At 40.2% G+C, this 16,082-nt stretch overlaps 1 protein-coding gene across 4 annotated transcripts in view; it reads right to left on the bottom strand.

The window, feature by feature from the left end:
- Positions 1–360: 360 nt before the first annotated feature.
- The window catches only part of fam49a (family with sequence similarity 49 member A), a 106,784-nt gene continuing 91,062 nt past the window's right edge, over positions 361–16,082 (bottom strand). For 2 of the 4 annotated variants that reach the window (XM_035616695.2, XM_035616693.2), the window contains exons 2-12: positions 14,320–14,375; positions 8,924–9,003; positions 6,152–6,273; positions 5,122–5,227; positions 4,837–4,973; positions 3,960–4,037; positions 3,526–3,642; positions 3,304–3,383; positions 2,809–2,935; positions 2,659–2,729; positions 361–2,568 (exon numbers count right to left, since the gene is read on the bottom strand). In XM_035616695.2, coding sequence (XP_035472588.1) covers positions 2,505–2,568; positions 2,659–2,729; positions 2,809–2,935; positions 3,304–3,383; positions 3,526–3,642; positions 3,960–4,037; positions 4,837–4,973; positions 5,122–5,227; positions 6,152–6,273; positions 8,924–8,993 — 972 coding nt within the window. In that variant the 5' untranslated portion in view covers positions 8,994–9,003; positions 14,320–14,375 and the 3' untranslated portion in view covers positions 361–2,504. Of the gene's footprint in view, positions 2,569–2,658; positions 2,730–2,808; positions 2,936–3,303; positions 3,384–3,525; positions 3,643–3,959; positions 4,038–4,836; positions 4,974–5,121; positions 5,228–6,151; positions 6,274–8,505; positions 8,586–8,923; positions 9,004–14,319; positions 14,376–16,082 lie in introns of those variants that run through there. The other 2 variants (XM_035616694.2, XR_004786228.2) reach the window with 2 other exon arrangements.

Raw genomic sequence — 16,082 nt, 5'->3', positions numbered from 1 at the left:
CTGGATGGTGGTGGGAAGAAAAAGCACAAGGTTACACACAGACAGGTCAGCTTGATGTTAGGCGCAACGGTATTATATTTTACATTCACACTTTAGCAAGATTTCACCTGATGTTAGTAGGTGAAGCCGACGGGATGACGTGAGGGTTGATGATCTGACGCTGGTCTCAAACAAACTGAACTGGGGAGAGATAAGGTTTTTTTTTAATGCTCAAGCTTTAGTTTAATTAAGTACAGAGACAGAACATCTTTCAGCGTTCACTGGTTAAATAACTACTGACATGGAAGCTTTCTGTTAATGCAATAAACTGATATGGTGTCTTTGGTGTGTGTTTCAGATAAGAAAGCCAATGGAAACATATTCTGTGTAAGAAATGTACCACCTTTATTATCCAAATCCACATATCCCATTTAGAACGCAATACAAAGCCAAAGCAATTTATATAAACAGTGAGTCTGAACTCAAAAAATATTAAACAAAAAACTGTCAGTTTAAGACAAATAAAACAAAACTGATTTCTCCTCAGTATTCAAAAACATTTTGCATTCAACACACAGTAGCATATCATGAGCGAAGAGAGAAGCTTCGTGTACATCAATCTTGACGGAAGATGTGATTTCTTTTAAAAAACACTTCAGTCAGATATGAAATATCAGTGTCATACGCACACCTCACGTCTCGTCCGCGAAAAGTTTTCACCTGTTGCATATAAAACATTGCATCAAAAATATGGCTCACACTCACGCACACACATGGACATATATATTACTAAATACAAGAGGGACAAAATGAAATGAGACGTAATTGAACGGTGGATACCAGACATGTTAACGTAATGCAGATCAACTGAATATTGATGAGTTAATCGGAGGGCTGGAGTGTGTACGGTACAGTGAAGAGTGTGGCTTTGGAAATGAGAAAAAAAATAAAGGTCTCACAGGTTAAGGTTGTCTGCTTCACAGAGGTGATGATGGTGCAAGTCATAAAGTTATTATGTTCAAATCGAAGCCCCAAGCACTTATTCATCTGGAAAAGTGGATTTGACAACAATTTGACCAAAAATAAAACGTGCCTCAAAGGCTGATTGATATATTTATTGGCTACGACTACTAAAAACTCATTATCATCCATGAACGTGAGCTGCGACTTGAACGGGATACAACGTGAAAACCATCAGGGGATTGATGATGAGATTGTCCGACCATGTGACCGAGGTCAGTTTCAGCAGGTTGAGGAGGAACCGAGGAATATCTGTGGTGGTGTATTAGTTAAATGAGTTATTATATCACATATACACAGTAAAATTATTCCTCTATGATGATCGCGTGCACAGCAGGTTGAAGGATCAAGACTCGAGTCAGTCCTCTGACTTCATGGGTCCGATTTAAGGCAAATTTCATCATTTCAAACTTTTTTGGTTATGAAATGATTGGTTTGATGTACGGCCGACGATTAGCAGTGTACAAAGTCTTAGTACACTCAACGTTGCTTTCAACGTGTCGAGCAATATAAAAATTTATAAAAAAAAAAAAATCAGTCTCGTCACATTAGACCAACAGGAGATTAAAAAATAAAAATAAAAATGTGTTTATTAAAAATACCTCCTATCGTGTATTTAGGATTAAAGCTTCTCGAGCCTTTCTTCTGGGGAAATTGAATTTCTGTTTAGTGAAAAAAAAAAAGAAGAAGCTACAAAACAACTATTATTCGGAGCAACTGCAACAGAACAATTAAATAAAACATTTGGTTGGTAGATTTGACGTTGTGATTCAGTATCACGGCCTTTTCAATCAACAAAAGCAAACTTTGACACATCAGATCCATTCGTTCGATCAGCTGCGAAAGGCTGAAGAACAAACAGAAAAGGCCCAGATGCTTTTACCGTTTCATCAAACCGCTCCATCCCTGATCTGCTTCAATACGTAGCCCTTCGCTGCAACAGAAATGTCCACTGAACAAAGATTAAAATAAATTCTGTCCTTAAATTTCATTCTCTGTAGATCAAGTGAAAACAAAGAACCATAAAACCTCACTGATCTTAACGCAGGTTAAGTTTTTTAGAAATGCGTCATTGTGAAATGAAAACTTCCTTGACAATCCCGCTGCTTCAGAAACCAGGTTAACACTAAATCTACTGTCAATAATTAAAAAAAAGATTTGTTTGAAGGACATTTCGATGCGGCCTTGTTCAATTATTTCTGAGCGCTGCTTTGCAAAGCTCAGTTATAGATTAAGGCTGACAGGCGTCATTGTTTGTGCTTTGACAGCTGTTAACAGTAGAGGCAATTCACGTGATGCTTTCTTCTTCTTTCTTTCTTTTTTGTTGTTGCAAAGTACAAGGTACATGTTCTGCACGTTTCAATAGCTTGGAGGGAATGACTATGCAAATACACACAAGTATCAACACAGAGTCTTTTTTAAATAATGTAAACATATACATCTTAATTTGAGGTCAGACCATTGATCCTCTTCATATCTATATCTTAAAAAAAAGAGAGCGAATATTACTGGAGCATCGTCCGGATGTTCTTCGGAGTGGACTCGTCGTTCAGGTGTTTTGTGGTGAATCTGGGGAGATGTGAATAATGAACAGTTGTTATATTATTATTATATCATTAGCACAACTTCTCTGACTGTACCGGAGTGACTGTGACCTACTTGAGGGCGTTCAGGAGGCCTTCCACGTTGTCTGCTGGCTGCTCCTTCAGCACCTTAATGCAGCCTTTCATCTGAGGGGATGTGACCAGGGTCAGAACGAGAGCACGGACACTCAGAGTGAGTGTGTGTGTATGTGTGTGTGTGTCTTACATCTATCTTTGAGGACTTGTTGAAGGCACCATTGGGATGAACATGGTCATAAAGAATGATGACCCCGACCATGACCCTCATGCAGAACAAGAGCGTGTCGTCGCTGCTGAAACGACTGGAATATTCTCTACAAACACACACAGAGAGAGGGAGGGAGAGGGAGGGAGAGGGAGGGGGGAGAGAGAGAGAGAGAGAGAGAGAGAGAGAGAGAGAGAGATTAGAATTATTAGGCCTTTGTGGTGAAGTAAGAGTGTTACACTGATTCATTGGTGTGCTGTTGGATGAATACATGTGTACACGTACTGTATGTATGAATTGTTAAATCTTAAAACTTGAAATCAGGGTTTCCAAGCTCATACATCAAACATATGGGCATTTTACTGACTTTCAAGGTCTTGATTATTAACTTGACTTAACGGAGTGTTTTCAATGCCTCTGAGAAGCCTTGTGAGTGTGTGTGTGTGTGTATGTGTGTTGGAAATCACTGTAACTCACGGTGTCTCCAGCATCACTTTACAGACGCTGGCCATGGTGCTGAGACAGTCTGTCGTGTTCTCCAGTGGAAGAGTCTTGTTCTACAGAGCACACACAATGCAACATAGATTCATTTAGTTTCATTCATGAATAAATATGACAGATTTAACAAGATGGCCTAAGGGAGGAAACATAACGTTGTTGTGAAGTGTATTAGATAACGATGACGGGTGTTGTTCTCACCTCCGTCACAAAGTTTGTGGTTGCATTGCTGAGGGTCTTCAGCATGGGCGTGGCCTCCGCGTAGAACAGAGACATCCTGTTGGCCATCTCGTTGTTCACCTCGTTCTCAATGTCCAACTTCAGGTGCACAGACAAGGAACATACAAGGATCAGGTTTATATCTTCTGAGCAGAGGCAGTTTTATAACTTTTGACGTGAATTCCATTTTTAACACTATAGAACCCTCAACTTGATCAGTTTGGCCTATTTCTGTACACTTTTTTTCTTATGTCATTCTTTTCCCCTTTCAGACAGAGCGAGCAGTGCAGATAATAAATATAGAAACATTAGAGCCTGCTGTCAGACACGTATAAACATGTGGATTTGAAAACCCCAGGAAAAGGATGGCTGTCACCTTGCAGATCTCAGCTATGAATCATTTCTTAACAACTCACATTCATGTTGTTTATTCGGTTTCGACTGATCGTTCTTCTGTAGTAGCTGAAGTCGTTCTGGATGGCAGGAATTCTCATCTGAAGGAAAACAATGACACATTGAGACATCGTTTGAATAAAAACAGAACCAAAATATTGTTTGATATAAGTACACTGAATGTGTCACGTGACTACAACCATGGCTCTGACATGGTGGTAACATCTGTCCTGAGAGATCTGATCTGAAGTGGACAGCTCTGCTCTGTGTTGTCACACCTGACACCAGAGTGTATTCTGAATGTGTCTCATGTAAAACCTGTGATCAGATCTCACTTCCTCGTTCTCTATGCAAATCAACACATACACCTTTTCACAAAGATAAAAGGATGTTGTTTTTAGCCACTCAGACTTTACAGATGTGACTGTTGTCAATGTGTTTGTGTGTGTGGGGACACGTGCATGTGGAGCTTTACAAACTATATTTTACTATATTGGGGGAAAAAAGGTCAGTGTAAACATTTTTTTTATTGATTTACACAAATAATTCAGTGTATGGGAAACAGGTAAGTGTAGAGGACATCATTGAGTGGGCGGTCCAGGACACATTTGTGTTTCCACAGTTAAGAGAATGTGTCCACATGTTGCCCGGACGACCTCCGAGTGTGGTTCGAGTGACCGGATCTCAAGTGTGTCCTCAGTGCATCTTGGGTGCACAGGGTTGTGCTGAGCTCGCCACCTGTGATTGGATGACTCAGGACGGATGTTAATACCAGATCTGAATGGAGTCCGAGTGTGTGTGTGTGTGTGTGTGTGTGTGTGTGTGTGTGTGTGTGTGTGTGTGTGTGTGTGTGTGTGTGTGTTAGAGACAGAGATGAACCACTCAGTCTTTCTAGCAGACCTTTAGCTCATCGAAGCGCAGAGTGAAGTGGAGGATCTCGGCAAACTGTTTGGCCAGTGCCTGCTCTCTCTCCAGGTGCTGAGTGGGCGTGAAGGGCGGACACGTCAGACACTCCAACAGACTCTGCAGACCCTCCTCTGCAGAGAGACACACATGAGCTCCACACGTCCCACGGGTAAACCCACAGAAATTATCATGTGCAAAATGTGGTCGTACTAAGTCATGGGTAAGAATTAATTAAGTGCTAAGACGAGACATTTTGTCTAGGCTCTGGTCATATCATACCTAGTCGAAGAGAGAAGCTGTAGAACTTCTTGAGTTTGATGACGAGTGGGCAGACGGAGTTCCAGGCTCGCTCCTGCAGCATGTGGTCGCTGGGGTTCTGAATCGCCTGGACCGGGGAGAAAAAAGAGAGAGAGCAGGACAACATCAGAAAAAAATTTCCACAATGACTTCCAACATCCAATTTGCTTCACAGATTTGGACAGGTGTGGACTGGATTTAACTAAAACTAAACTCTGATGTATTAACAGGACGACGCTGTGTATTTCTATCAGAGCGGTGAGAACAACATAAGATGATCTGGTTGGTCAGGGCTTCATCCTACAGCAAGATGTTCACCCGAAACATTAGAGGCAGCACAGTCTCTTTTATTCTACTCACTTTTCATTTTACAAAGTTTTAATCTTTCTTTTAACTGCCTCTAGTGTTGCAAATAAGCGAGACAGCATTTTCGTTCATGTTTTATTTATCTATTTTTTGCTCTCTTTTTGCTGCCTTTAATTCTATGTGAAGCACTGAAAAGTGCTATATGAATAAAGAATGATTGATTTAAGAAACTGGTTTGGGACGAACGGGTCACAAGGTGAAAGTAAAGCAAAGTGCAAAGTCGCTTTCTGAACAATGTTAGTTAGTTAGTTCTACATATATAAATTTCCCCCTTTTTGAGCAATTAGTTCAAACGTGTTCAGGAACAAATCTCTGAATTTCCTTTACACAAACTTTAAAATCTTGATTTTTTTTCATTTGTTCTATGTTTTAATTTTAGAAACATCGAGACACTGAATTGTGTCAAATTAAACAACAGCTGGACAAATGCAGTTGTTCCAAATCTTTTGAGTGGGACCGTATACAGTATATAGTTCTGTTCTTAGTAACTAGGTGATGCTGATAGAAAAGAACAGAAAATATATTTCGAAGACAGGTCTACATACCAGCTTAGTTTGTTTATTGTATGAACTAATGACTAAATCCTTCCTTGTACACAGTGTTTGTGCATGTTTTCTTGTTTGTTGGTGTTGTGTGCGTTCCTTACATCTCTGATCTCCTGGCCGGCTCCTTTATACGACTGCAGCCCGGACAGGATGTTCTCAGAGTCCTGCAGGACTGAGTTCACCTGGTTCCACACGTCTCGCTCGCCCTCTGTCGGCTGTGCATCTACAAGACAAACACACAGACACACACACACACGTTTGCATACACATACACATGCAAATACACACAAAACAAAAACACACACAACATTACAACAGTTAGCTAAGCTGTGACAGTGCAAACTCATTACAAAGATATTAATTCTTGCCTTTTCACATCAACAATCGGTCCTTGAGTGATTTGTAATTGTACAAATCTTTAACATGAACTTACATTAAACTTTTTAATGCAGAACCAAACATTCCCTTTTTATTGATGTGAAATGGCTTTGACTAAACAAGTCATGACAGTATTTTTAATCATGATGAAACAGTCACAGGGGGAACACAGGCACGTGTGCTGAATGTTTTTGGCACTAAAATGTAACTCGTCCATTTTTGTTTAATTACTTATGAAAGCCTATGATTAAGAGGATGAGCACAAACGAGAGAAAGAACAAAAACATTCAGCATCATGAACTGTGCGTGGGTCAAATATACAAATACACAATTTCACATGTGGCACATCAGGTCTAGTATATCCACATGAGTCCATCAACTGTCAGCCTCCAAAATGTGCTGCCTCGCTCACCCAGTGAAGCCTTTCATTTGAAATGCAAAACATGAACTTTAGGCACGTTTAGCAAAAATGATCATAGCTACACTGATAACACTGGAACTGCTTGCACAGGAACAAGAGAACGCTGCTGTACACGCATATTTACTTGAGTATTTCAAGGCAGCAATATTTGAAAGCCAACAGAGAAAGGACTCATTGTGAGATATACAGTATATGTTTGAAACCTATAAATGTTCCACTACTGCGTACACAGTACAGTACAAACAAATTATGTTTTAACAGAATTTTAATGAATAAGAATGATAAACATAATTGAATGACTGTTTTGGAAATCTACCTTGCTCTGCCATACCTACAGGTTACAGTCATGGTTTATTTTTGTTTAATATTTCCTGTATTGTTATGCAAGAATACAATAATTATAGAAATCAATTATTTGCAAGTGTCCTGCAGAGAGCATATCTCCCTGAATAATCCAAAAATGTTTTGTCAGCTCTGCTTCAGACGTCGGGAAAACTTTGTGTGAGCCAACGTGAGCGCCATAACACGATACATAATTTTCACTTTAGGTTGTTTGCAGGCAGAATACAGGCTCTGGTCATCGTGACCCAATGGAGTCAAACTCTTCAACAACAGCTCTAAATATAGAGCGTCGCTGACATTAAAACTGTGCGTCTGGGGCCTGTTTTGCATTTCAAAAACCCTTCCACACCCTTCGCTTCCTCTACGCTGAGTAAACAAAGCCTGAGGTTGGCTGCATTGTGAGTGCGGCTGAAATGTGGAGGCGTATTGTGTTTTTCTTTTCAGTGGGATGTTTATGAAAACCCCCCACCAAAGATGATTTATGGTTTATTGGTTTATTATCCTGAATGTGGAGGAATATTTCCATCTAAACTAGGGCTGCAACTAACGACTATTTACATTATCGATTAAGCTGTCGATTATTTTCTGGATTAATCGATTAGTTGTTTGGTGCATAAAATGGTGAAAAAGTCGATAATGTTTTGTGTTGTCCACACACCAAAGATATTTAGTTCTGTCATAGAGGAGCAAAAAAAAAAAAAAACCACATTCAAGAAGCTGAAATCAGAGAATTTTGACTTTTATTCATAAAAACTACTTGAACTGATTAATCGATTATCAAAAATATTGGCGATTAATTTAGTAGTCGATTACTAATCTATTAACTGTTGCAGCTCTAATCTAAACAGAATTCATATATACTGAGCTAAGACTGATCATATTGTGAAATGATAACTACAGATAACGTGTGCGGGAAGAGAAACATGTCGATGAAAGATCGTTTTAATACGACCTGATCAATAATATGTTAGTAAACACATTATGCTACATACATATACATCGAATGTGCCTTATTGTAAGTGAACCTACGGGGTTGTGCATGCAGACAAGTTAGTACAAACAGACAGCAGAGGTCAAGGGTCAGCTCCATTCTTCAACTTGGCATTCAGAGAATAGATTTTTAAAACCACAGTGAGATCAATCGTGAATTATAATAACAGCCTTCTGAGTCTGCATTAGAAATTCAAAGGAGAAAGGTTGACAATTAAATAGTTGAATGGGCTGACCCCTGACCAGTCAAAGGAAAAACATGAATTGAGGGATATGGAGGGCAGGGGTTGGCCTAGCAGAAGGACAGGCATACGCTGTTCTCACGTTCAAAGTCAAGGAAAAAGTTTGGCCCCTGTTCAAGCTCTGTGCAAGTGAGCACTTTTAACAGATTCCCCATTTGGTTTCTGCAAGAGAGAGAGAGAGAAAAGAAAGAAAGGAAGAGAAAGAAAGGAAGAAAAGGATGTGTGATGTTAAGAAGTCATCAAATAAAGTTACTTGAACATAGATGATGGGAGATGAGAGCTGAAACAGCGGGAGGTCATTATTACTGAGTGGAAGAAAAAAGAAAGTGAAAAAGGGGCAAAAGGAGAAAAAGACGAGAGCGTAAGCAGACTCCTCCGTGGCTTCGTCATCGGGAGCAGAGACCTGCTAAGGGAAAGGAAACAGGCCTCCCCCACATCCCCCCACATCTCTTTCTTCATCCATCTTTTCTCCCTCTGTTCCGCGCCTCGGCCAGACTTACTTTCAAAGTCCAGGAAAAAGTGTGGATAGTTCTCTATTTCCCTTGTTAGGACTTTTAGCAGGTTACCCATCCCAGCAAACCTGATGGTCAGAATACAACGGTGAAAGAACAGAAGACACAAAAAGTACATGAATGCATTTACAGTTTGCACAAAATACAGTCAGTGTGTGGCTAAGACTTTGTACATGACACAACAGAGACAATGGAAACTTAAAACAATAACAAAAGGTTCTTCATCACCTGAATGTGATTTGTACCCCACAGAGGTTGTTTCCACTTATCTCACGCACACGCACACACACGCACACACACACACACACACACACACACACACACTCATTATGTGATTTGCAATAACAGAAGGCAACAAACCAAAGCAATGTTTCACATTTGAGAATCCAAAGAATTTAAGGAATTATTGGTTTAAAATATTACTTTCAGATACACTTTTGTTGAAAACTAATCGTAGGAGGTCAATTTTTTCCGACACCATCTTTCAAAATGATCTCACTTTATTTCATGCAAATAAAACGAAAGGGGAAAAAATATTTATGATTATTAGTCATTTGTGTGTGATCAGAATATTTGCACAGCACAAATGAAAGGAACTGAAGACAAAATGTCATTTTTGTCATTTTACAGCTTGTGTAAAAGTGGTGTTCATATTGAGCAGTGTTTCCTTGAACGTGACCAAACACGGGGGTGCTGTCCTAAATGGTAGTGACACTCCTATTTGGGGGCAAAAGGCAGGTGGTAGGTGGCAACTTCCTGTTTAAAGTAAAAATCGGAGGGTGGTCACAAACCTCGCAATCACAGCAGGCCTCAAACTTACAAAGATGTGAGGCCACGATTACGGTAAAAGAACGTTACAATAAGTCAGGATTATGCAAGAGGGAATAGTGGGTAACCTTGTTGGGCACAAAGATTTAACATTCAAGTTTGTTGGGAAACAAGTTGTTTTTCGAGTCTGTCTATTCAAAACATGCAAATGAAGGTGTAGTCGCAGTTTCACACTGTACAGATTAACTATATGAGGACAGTCTTTCCTTCTTACATACAGAAACACGACTTCCCCTTCACTTCCGAAATGGTGTGAAGTGACAGCAAAAGAGACACTGTGCCACAGTGTGCACATGATTCTCACACTGCATTTCCCTGCACTGCTTCCAGCAAGATGACGACTATTATCAATCGTGGAATTCATTCCTCATCTTGCATACCTCGTAAATTACATATGTGTGACAGGTCCAGATTAAAAAAAAAAAAAGAAAAAAAAACAGTTCACAAACTGATCCTGAGGTAACATCTTCGAGTCTGGAGAAATACAAAACCTGAGCATGTGTAAGATTATCAATTTCATCATCTACAACTCAGCCTTGATGAAATCTAAATGTGCGCCAGCAGGGGGCAGTGCTGCTTCGTGTTTACAATTCTCAGAAGAGGATTCAAGTGGAACAGTAATGGTGTCATGTCGGTACATGTGCTGCAGCAGCCGTAGGTTTTTCTAGGCGAAACCTAACCTGCGGCGATTACTAGTTCCTCAACAGTCTCACTCTCTTTAATCTCCTGCCAAAGTACGGATATGCTCCCCGCAGGTAGTTCACCATCACAACAGACAAGCCAGGCCTTCTTCTCAGAAACATCCAAGGGAGTTCCTAGTTTTAATGGGCCACAGCATGAAGGTACAATCAAAAATAATACAGTTCTTGGTTTAATGTAACTTTTCGTTCAAAGTATTTACAGGATTTAACTTTTTTTTAATTACAAAACAATTTTTCACAGAGAAAATCTCAGAATTTTTAAGCAAGAGATGCCTTCAGGTGTAAAGCGTACACGAACACTGATGCAAATCCTTAATTTTTTCAACTCCTACACCCCAGAGAACAGATTTATGGCCTTGAATCATAGGCGTGTGCGCTGGTGCGCGTATGTGTTAGCGAACCAGCCGGTTTGTGAACACTGGAGAAAGTCTACGATTATGGTTATGTCACTGGAAATGTAGCTGCGCTGTATTGTGGTGTGTTACAGTTACTGTTCACAGAGTGAAGCAGTGTGATTCAGAGCAACACTTTGAGCAGACCAAAACATGCTACACCCATCTCCAGATCTAGTAAAGAGCAGGAAATACAGAAATGACGTCTACAGCTTTTGAAAATGCAATGTATTGTAAAATGGCGAAAACCCCAAAAAAGAGAAAAATAAACAAGACTAAACTGTGTAAAAATCTAATTTACACAAAGTCTGACTTTCAAGCAAGTAAAACATGCTAATGTGTATGAAAATTCAAGCCTCAAGTAACATCTTCTGACAGTTAACTGGAGGTAAACAAAGCAGATCCAGCAGCTTTCTCCACCACTTCTCATCTCACACAGAGCCAAATGAAACACCTACTCTGTACAATGAGAGAACTACAGAGACGCAATGAGAATTAGTTCTGTCCATGACAACTTGACTTGGCCTGTTTATGACAACTGGGTAAAAGATACAAAAACAGTAACTATCCACATTCTGTTTTCCTTGTCCTCTCCTGTTCATTAACATGAAGTAAATGCACTTATTGGTTTATTGCCATTAGAACAATTTTGGTTTGCTGGAGCGAAAGACTGATGGTGGATTTTTTTTTTGCGTTTACCTAACAATGCTTTTCTCCCAACACACATTTTCACTTAACATAGCAGGGCAAGCACAGATGTGACTAACAATATGAACAAAGGCTACCTCCCATTCATCACCTCACAACTTACACATCTGCAGCCATGAATAATGTAATTAAATACACCCATTAAATATCAAAAAGATTTGAATTTGGTTTCCAACAACATCTGATCCCTTCAGGGTGGTTAAAAATGCGTAGAATAATCAGAGAAACACTTGTTCACAGTTTGAGGCCGAGTTGTGAATGAGGTTTTGTTCCATCTTTCTAATCTGGCTCACAAATCTAATAGTAATACCCTTTCATAACACGCAGGGTGAAAGCAACACTGAGGCTCTATCTGAACGGTTTAAAGCGCATCACCTGACCCAGCTTCAGAACCCTCGTCTTGACCCGAGATGAACACAGGTCAGGATGTAATTTAACAACATTATCAACTTTTAAATACAGTGGAGATGACATAACAAAGAGTGGGAGATCACCGCAGATCATGAGAGCGTGCAGAGCAGAGAGACTTGAAACCTCATTTGGTAGTTATGTAACGTAATTCAGTGGTTTAGCAGTGATGTGCATGGAGCTACAGCTGCAGAATAAAGACTTTGGATAGAAAATCTACGAGACAAACGCAGGCTGAATGTCATGCAAACACTACACTGCTCTACATTTTCTGTGTTGACCCACTGGAAATCAAACATTCACATCTACATAGTTTCACAGACTCATAAACTGCTCTCCGATACGTGAGACTTCCCCGTCTTTACCCTTAAATCTCAATACCAGACAGGGAAGGGGAAATCATGCAGGGAATTTTTCTGTCTCTGCCTGGTTCCTCTTTCATAAGCACTTATCGATATAGCCGGACTGAAAGTGGAAACTTTGACTTTCCTCTTTCCCTGTCGTACTTACCACCGGCTGACATGGCTTAAAGCAAAGTGAAAGAGCACATTGACTATAGCATAATACAGTGAGGGGATATTTTTGTGGAGAACCATTTTTAAGTAAATATTGGGCACCAAAGGCATTTCCATTTATGCCATTTACAAGAAGCCCCGACAAAAAAAAAACATTAGAAAGGGAAGAATGAAATAATTATATTGAGACCTCTCATCAAAAATAAGCCATAGTTTCAAATCACTCCAGACGTACAAATGGTATTGAAGCTAACGTCACAGATTTGTTTGACTTGGGAACTATCAGTGAACTTGTTAGTCTTGATCAACGACCTGCCTTTCCATTACACTTCATGCTCAAGTTGTTTTCAGTGACAGAACCCCCCCCACAACCATGCTGTCCTCCGTTAACCTCGATTTAAACATTCTTCTTGCTTCAAAGAGAAAGAAAATAAAAAAGGTCCCTGGGAGACGGTGCAGCAGTCTCAAGGCTATTTGTGCTTTATAATTAAAGAAAACTCTATGCATTTAAAGCACCAAAGTGAGAGGCACGTTTAAATTGCCTTTCCCTGCTGCTGTCTCGGTTTTCAAACATCCTCTGCTGAGAGAGAAATCAAGCTACGAGCAGAGACGAACCAAACTGAATGTCATTCGGCATATTGTTTTAGTACAAGGTTTAATACTTGTTGTTTATATGGAGGAAAAAGTACAATAATTAGATGTCAAAAGAATTTTCACATCTTGCATCAGTGTTTCTTGCTTTCTGCTAACCTACAACAAAGAACAGGGACAGAGAACAGCAGAACTCTGGATTTTTTTCAACCAGTGACATCCAGGTTCTTGATATAAGGAACCCTGTGGAGTTTTTGACAGCATCACTGTGGTGCAGTGCCTTTCTTCTTCTTTTAATTTATTTTTTTTCTTTAAATGCCTCCTCATATGTAAAAACAAGCCCATGCACACAAATTAAACCATAAAAAACAAAAACACATTGCAAATGTTTAATGAGGAAAGAAATGAAGTCAACATGTTTGTGAGACCCCATTGTGTTTTGGTGAGAAACACTGAATGAAAACTGAGCTGTTGTTTGTTTGCAGGAAAACTCCACAGGGCACCTTTAACCAACTTTTTATTTTGAAAAAGACAAATCGGAATGACCTGGAAAACCTTCATCACACATGCTTTATTTGATATGCCTATTGTACAATCTTTTTAATTCATTATCTAACATTTGTCATCTTTGTTCTTTAAGAAAAGCTGCATGTTTAAACTTGTAGAGATTTGGTTTGGTCATGCGTAACTAACGAGTTGGTATCAAACGCCTTTGAGCTGCATGTGTGGTAAGTGGAAATTGCTTAAACCTTGCTTCATTCATGTCATTTTTTTTACTCAGAAGACAAGGAGATTATTGCTCTTGCCACATACAATATGGGTGGTGTAGCAATTCTTTTCCACTGGCATTTCTTAATGCAAACTTGTAACATTAAGTTTCTTGACAAAAACAGCTAGGGGACCCGTTCCGCCTGCCTACAACAGAGACATACCACCTAAAAGTTCAGCATTTCGCTTCAACAGCCCTGAGGACAAACAAAGTTCAGCAGCCTCCGAGAGAGAAAGTTTGGGGCTTAATGCAACAATTGCATGCTAATTCCTGCTGTAATACCCTAAACCGCAGCTTTGTTGGTGGGCTGATGTGCCCCAGTGGCAGCTCAGACTGTGGTCTTGAACAAACATGACTACACTAGCTTGAATTTCAGTTTGTAAATATGTGTGTGTGTGTGTGTGTGTGTGTGTGTGTGTGTGTGTGTGTGTGTGTGTGTGTGTTTGTGTGTGTTTGTGTGTGTGTCATGTACCTTCTCTGGTGGCGGACCTCGGGTCGCTGTCTATATCATCCGCTTTGTCTTTGTCTCTGAAACAGGAGAGGGAGAAACAAAGAACTTGTGTTAAAATCAATAACTGCATGTTTTAAAAACTCGACACCTGTCACAGTCGGAAAAGTATCCACTTTCCACATTAACTACCTTTTCTACCGACACACAGGCAAACAAATAGAGCGCTGCCCCCACTTTCTCGGAAAAAGGCCACTGAATTATTCAACGGTGAAATCTACACCCTTGCCCGTTATATCCAAAATAAAGCTGATTAAGCTTCTGTCTCCTGCATGTTCACTGGAGTATTAAATGTCTTGTGACAAGCTGGAGCCGTTAATGGTCACTGGGATGTGCCGTACTGTAGCTCCCTGCAGGGCGAGAGGAGAAAAGAAACAAATAGACGGTACAGTCAGATTCGCTCAAAAACTAGGGTACAGCAAATTCAGCGTGACATTTATTGCCCAGCCGAGGAACGAAAGACCATCAGGATGATCTGAGGCTCTTTACTCAGAGTTGTGTCTTATAAATGTAGAAGCAAGTTACGTTTTATCAACACAAAAGGCAGCATCTAGAAACAACATTGTTTTGACTTTGTGCTTTCAGTCATTTTGTTTAGTCAGTCAGTTTAGACCTGGAACACGACGCATGTGAAATTATTGGTGTTGGTTGTGGGGGTGACAGTTCTTAAACAGCTTATATCCATGATATGAAATTCCTAATTGCAGATACCATTATTTGTTCTATAAGTTAATACTGGCAAACATATTGTCTTGGTCAATTTACCTATTAAGCTCTCCTCAGAAGTTCATAAAGCAAATAATATACACACAAACACGCTCAAATGTAAAGTATGAACTCACCCATATAAACATGATGACAGCCAAGTGCTGAACATACTATACTATACAGACAAGAGGCATTATTCATAAACCTTATTATGATCAAATTCTCACGCACACAAGCTAATGTTGATAACTGTGTGTACATACACACACACGCACAAATTCGCACTCACCCAACTGTTTTCTTTTAGTAAATGTTTCTTTCCCTTCCCATCTGTCACAAAATATAGTCATCCTCATCCTTCCGTGTTAAACCTGATCCCTCCTCTGTGGAACCTGCACGGTAACAGAGCGAGGGAAGAAGATAAGGTAGGATGCCGTGGACGGATGGATGGATGGACGGATGGACGGATGGATGGATGGATGGATGGATGGAGGCCCCACAGGGACACGAGGCGTTCTCCTTATAAGGGGAAAGTAGTGTGTGGCAGCTCCCTGTGGTCAGACACATGAGCAGACTTCACCTCAACATCATGCTAGACACACACACACGCGTTCCCTTCTGGATCATCCATTTGCCAAAACACCATGTGGACAGCACAGACTGAACGCCGATGGGAACAGACACTTCACCATCACACCCACTTCACTCATTACACATCCAACTTCTCTCACTCCCTCTACTTCAACTTCTACACACAAGTAGACACACACACTTTCCCTTTTCTTCCCTCGTGTTTTCCCTGTCCCATTCCCTTTTTCGTTTCCCCTTTCAGTCAAACAGAGGTGGATTTTTTTTCTCCGTATCTTTCGGTGCCAGATCGACAGATGTCACCAGGCAGTGCACTCATTGGCACAGTAACACTGCACATGATTAATTCAATTAGCCAGGCAGTCCATTTACACAATCAGCCAGAAGTCATTGTTCCAGATTAAAAAACAGCCATTAACTACACACAGGGA

Source organism: Scophthalmus maximus, chromosome 18 (assembly GCF_022379125.1).
Source record: "Scophthalmus maximus strain ysfricsl-2021 chromosome 18, ASM2237912v1, whole genome shotgun sequence".
In the NCBI taxonomy this organism is placed as follows: Eukaryota; Metazoa; Chordata; class Actinopteri; order Pleuronectiformes; family Scophthalmidae; genus Scophthalmus; species Scophthalmus maximus.
Note: the sequence above shows the minus strand (reverse complement) of the source record. Positions and strands in the feature narration are given on the sequence as shown.